Source organism: Castanea sativa, chromosome 7 (assembly GCF_040712315.1).
Source record: "Castanea sativa cultivar Marrone di Chiusa Pesio chromosome 7, ASM4071231v1".
In the NCBI taxonomy this organism is placed as follows: Eukaryota; Viridiplantae; Streptophyta; class Magnoliopsida; order Fagales; family Fagaceae; genus Castanea; species Castanea sativa.
In genome coordinates, this window is record NC_134019.1 from 11,585,620 (window position 1) to 11,590,478 (window position 4,859).

Genomic DNA, 4,859 nt, shown 5'->3' on the forward strand with positions numbered 1-4,859 from the left:
TGTACACGCACTTGCTGTCACATATTAATCCATGGTTTTGTTCTGTGCAAGATCCAGGGTCCCTTAAATGTCGTGTTCGTACTTAAGAGTTCTTCGATCGAGAGCCAATGGTGGACGACCGAGTCGTTGACATCATTAAGGCACTTGGTTTGGAAGGACTCCTCAGGACCCCAGGTAGAGAGATTGACCACAGCCTGATAACGACCTTAGTAGAGCGATGGCGGCAGGAGACTCACACCTTCCACATGCCACATGGTGAGGTCACCATCACATTACAAGATGTGGAGGTTCTTCACGGGCTTCCTATTGACGGCGAGGTCATTACAGGGAGCACGCAGAAAGAATGGGAGAATGTGTGTGACAAATTTCTTGGCTTCCGACCTGTAAATAATCAGAGAAAGGAACTTCATGGCCAGATGATTCTCATCCAACGGCTTTTGGAAGCTGTTGCCAATCCATTGCCGCCTAATGCCACAGAGGATCAGTTGCATAAGTACGCACGATGCTACATCCTAGTACTACTAGGGGACACAATCTTTATGGACAAATCCGGCGATAGGGTGCATCTAATGTGGGTGCAGCAGTTGGAAGACCTTCGCAACCCACGAAGGTACAGTTGGGGAAGTGCTTGCCTTGCATGGTTGTACCGAGAGTTATGCAGGGCAAGCGATAAGAAAGCTAATCAAATTGGTGGGTGTTTGCTGTTGGTCCAGTATTGGGCATGGGCCAGGTTCCCATATTTGTGCCCGACAGTTGAACATGGCCCGCCAGTGGGTGCTTATGGTCCTCCAGTGCGTGGTCCATTGTCCCTGAAGTAAGTCTCTACCTCATACACGTCATGTAACTTCAATTTATTTATTTATTTATTTTAAAACCTTCTAGGAATTATTTAAGTCAATATTAAACAATTTTAAACACTGATCATACACTATAATTTTGTGTCAAATTTCCTAAATTATATGATTCGGTTAATATGATCCCTTGTTCTGGATTGTAGGTGGTTGTGGGTCTCAAACAAGAAAAACATGCCCGCTCACATCTTCCTGGACAAGTATCGCGAGCAAATAGCTTCAATGTTGCCAGGCCAGGTATGAAAATGCCTTATTTAACATGTTTAGGAACAAGATATAAGTTTGGTGAACTTTGACATATAAACATTGTTGCCTAATGTGTTGCGTACTTGTTTTTTGGCTGTTGTAGGTGATGTGGCAGCCGTATGAAGTTGAATTGGAGGATCTTCTGCCGTGGTGCGTTGCAGGGAGGGCCGTGTGGACGGCGATTGTGCCACTTGTATGTTTCCACCTAGTAGAGAAACATACATCGGATCGTGTCGTTCGTCAATTCGGGATGATCCAAGAAATTTCCCGTAATGTTGACACCGATACAGTGCTTCATGCCATTGATTTGAGGGGGAAGGTTGGTGTTGATTGGATGCGGTAACATGCTGCGCATATTACAGAGTGGGGTAATCGCCTTCAACGGCGTTGTGAAGCAGTGCTTGGTGATATGCCTCCACAACACGAGTACTTCGATTGGTACAAAAGGGTAACTCGGAGGTTCATCAATGTCCTCGGTGCTAGATTGATTATAATGGTAACTTTTCCATCTATTGAATTTTTAATTAGCATTTTGTCTATTCTATGCACTAGCTACATATTTAATAGAAAATATAATTTAAATTTAGTCAAAGGTAACACTTGGTCTCCCTTTAATTTGCAATTATTACTAGCAGAACCAATTCAAAACCAACGTTTATTTTATTATCGATTGCCATTGTTGAATTGGTATTGCATTACTAATGTACCTAGTTTTTTCATGTCAGATTGAAGGATACGCCCGTTTGTTGAGGCGTCACCCAGTGGGCACGGAGGACCACAAGGACATTACTGATGTGCTAAAGGCAGTGCAAGAGATTGGTCGTGTACAACCTCCTATCCCTGAGGCCCCGAATGAGGAGGCAGCTACTCCTGCGGCAGCGCCTACTCAAAGCCCAAGCACGAGCAGAGCTCCTGTCGGACATGGCTCTCGTTCGCCTGTTGCTACAACTAAATCGCCTAACACTTGTCCATACTGATACAACATGGTCACCTACCACTTGTCCATATTGAAGATAACCACAACTCCCATGTACAATGCCATTCCAAAATTGAGCCTCCGCTCGCCTGAAAAACATTAAAATGCGGTTGTTAGTTCCTAAATGCGAACAACAAAAACCAAATCAGATTCTGAGCATATTATATGAAAATAACAAAGGCACTTGCCTAGTTTGTAGCACTACCGCCTGTCAAAGCCCCACGGGAACCGCTTGTTGAAGCCGCAAGGGAATTGGGACATTTTCTGCGGTTATGCCCCTCTTCATGACACACTCCGCATCGCTGCCTCGGTTGAATCTCCCTCAAGTCCGAATCTGGGTTCTGGCTTCCCTGTTTTTGTCGTACCCCAACCATTTCATTCCTTATTCTTGACTTCACATGACGACCTTTGGCCCGTAACAGACTTGGGTCAGGCACCCACCGTGGTCCGCGAACGTCCCTTCACAATGACTCTGACTTTGGCACCACAAATTGATGTGAATATGTGTGAATGGCGTTCTCCAAACTGTAACATGGGTCAATATAGCTAGTCGCATTAAGATGCAATTGCTACAAAACTTTAATTGCATGTGAACAAAGGATCTTAATGTTTTGCCACTTTCCACAACCACATGTTCTAGCAAATACGCGCATTTCATGACTGTGGTTTCCCCCTCCACCTTTATGGTCGTTGTACGGGGTAACCACTTGATATACACCAGTTTCATGATTAAATTCACTCACAGTGTGTCCTGAAGTTTTTTGCAAATTTGTGGTATAGATCCCTATTGCATAATCACTCCACACCTTACCTTGAGAGCGATCAGAAATATACAACAAGTTTGCACCAAGTGAACTCAACCATTGCAGCAATGGGCAAACCGCGGGCACCTTTAAGTATCCCATTAAAGCACTCAGAGATATTGGTTGTCATTGCCCCGTAACGTCTTCCACCATCATGTGACTGGGTCCATTTCTCCACATCCTCACTCATTAGATATATGTATGGCATATAGCGTTCAAGATGGGGATCATCAGGGTCTACACTCCTCAGTGCATTAATCTCGACATCCTTAATAGTTTGCATTATGGACTTAAATTTAGCTTCATGAGTCGCATATCCAGCTTTCAAGGCCAATGCCTTTAGAGTCGGGTCATCAAAGTGTGCGTTGAAGTTGCTAGCAACATGTCGAAGGCAATATCGGTGATGTACCTGTAACTTTCCGTTATCACCTATAGGCCACTCTGCAATGGCGCATTTGATACTTTTATGTCGGTCAGAAATAATGCAAATGCCCTCGTCAGGTATCACATGCCCTATCAAATTCCTGAAACACTCTAAAAACCACCCCCAACTAGCCCCTGACTCCTTGTCCACAATAGCAGAGGCGAGAGGCAAAACCTTTTGGTTAGCATCGGTTGCCATTGCAATCATCAACACCCCTCGATATTTACCATACAAATGAGTCCCATCAATACTGATCACTGGCCTGCAATATTTGAATGCAACAATGCATGGAGCGAATGCCCAAAATACATAGCGCAATAACGTAGTACCATCTATAGGGCTAGGTATGGTCCAATAGGTGTATTGGGTACCCGAATCCTGATCCAAGTATGCCAACAACAACTTTCGCAACCTTTGGTAAGACTCCTCCCAATCTCCAAATATCTTAGTAATTGCCTTTTGTTTTACGTCCCATACCTTATAGTAAGAGAGCTGATGATTATACTTAGTATCTATGTGGCCCCGGAGCTCATCAATACGAGCAATGTGATTTTGTCGCAATTTTTCCACAATTTCTGATACAACAAAATTCGAATCCATCATTTTACCGTCTTTTTGCAGGCCAAAGAGTATACAACTGTGTGGACCCACATAAGACGTGACTATCCACAGACCATTTAATTTAGCCTTCATGAACGCCCCAACGTACCACTTGCAGTTGGTATCAATGCACGCAGCGCACAATTAGTTTTGGTCGACCTCCGAATTATAAAATTTCTATTATCCTTTGCTGCGTATATTATCAATGCACGCTTCACCGCCTCTTTATTTGCAAAAGTCAACCCTTTATTAAAATGCATCTCATCTTCCCAAGTAGAAACAAATGGTATCTGAAGACGTGAAGGATCAACCATATTTTCTTAAGTATTTGTGGAGAATGACTCAACAGGAGGTGTGTAGGCAGTGGTCGTATTTGTAACATGCTGGACGCCAATATCATTGTCCGCATCACCTTCATCATGGCACTCCATATTTTCCTCTTCAAAATTGGAAGCAAGTTCATGGTCATCCACATCCTTCTCAAAGTCGCCTCGCTCAATCCTTTCTTTGTACTCATCCATATCATCGAGATTTTCATCATTATTAGCAAAATGGTCTTCATCCTCCACCCCTAAATATGTCTCTTGAGGTTGAAGTGTTTCACCAGTAATGACAGCATAATCTTGAGATGGGAATGTGTAACCTCCCATTGTAGTGCATCCATCGTCTAAGGCTGTAAATTGCAAAGATGTAGTTGTTTGTTGCAACTCCTCGACATCAACTTCTGCGAGCGGCTTGGAACTTACGTACAACTCAGCAGCATTTACTTGGGGCATTTTATGGATCCTATTAAACATGACATTTACATGTTTATCTTCTTTGATCGCCATGTATTTGTAATTTATCCGTTCATGAAGGACTTCTTGTGGGTAACGATAAATAATATTTATGTCATAACAAGTAGGGCTCAAACTCAGTTCTTTCATTATTTGCATCTTCAAATCATTCAATGTCTTCAA

At 43.2% G+C, this 4,859-nt stretch overlaps 2 protein-coding genes across 2 annotated transcripts; one reads left to right on the forward strand and one right to left on the reverse strand.

Moving 5' to 3' along the window:
- Positions 1-245: 245 nt before the first annotated feature.
- LOC142643958 (serine/threonine-protein phosphatase 7 long form homolog) lies at positions 246-2,074 on the forward strand. The gene is made up of 4 exons (XM_075818659.1): positions 246-814; positions 998-1,088; positions 1,201-1,416; positions 1,823-2,074. Exons 1-4 carry the CDS (start codon positions 246-248, stop codon positions 2,072-2,074), a joined length of 1,128 nt encoding a protein of 375 aa, XP_075674774.1.
- An 821-nt stretch (positions 2,075-2,895) lies between these two features.
- LOC142643959 (uncharacterized) lies at positions 2,896-3,900 on the reverse strand. The gene is made up of 2 exons (XM_075818660.1): positions 3,610-3,900; positions 2,896-3,474 (listed from the first exon to the last, which is right to left on the reverse strand). The coding sequence occupies exons 1-2, from the start codon at positions 3,898-3,900 to the stop codon at positions 2,896-2,898; spliced, it is 870 nt and encodes a 289-aa protein (XP_075674775.1).
- Positions 3,901-4,859: the final 959 nt, after the last annotated feature.

Coding starts and splice junctions, on each gene's coding strand:
- LOC142643958 (XM_075818659.1), top strand. CDS start 246: ATGCCACATGGTGAGGTCACCATCACATTACAAGATGTGGAGGTTCTT. Junction 1,089..1,200: donor CTTCAATGTTGCCAGGCCAG/GTATGAAAATGC, acceptor TGGCTGTTGTAG/GTGATGTGGCAGCCGTATGA. Junction 1,417..1,822: donor CCATTGATTTGAGGGGGAAG/GTTGGTGTTGAT, acceptor TTTTCATGTCAG/ATTGAAGGATACGCCCGTTT.
- LOC142643959 (XM_075818660.1), bottom strand. CDS start 3,900: ATGGATTCGAATTTTGTTGTATCAGAAATTGTGGAAAAATTGCGACAA. Junction 3,475..3,609: donor GTACTACGTTATTGCGCTAT/GTATTTTGGGCA, acceptor GCTAACCAAAAG/GTTTTGCCTCTCGCCTCTGC.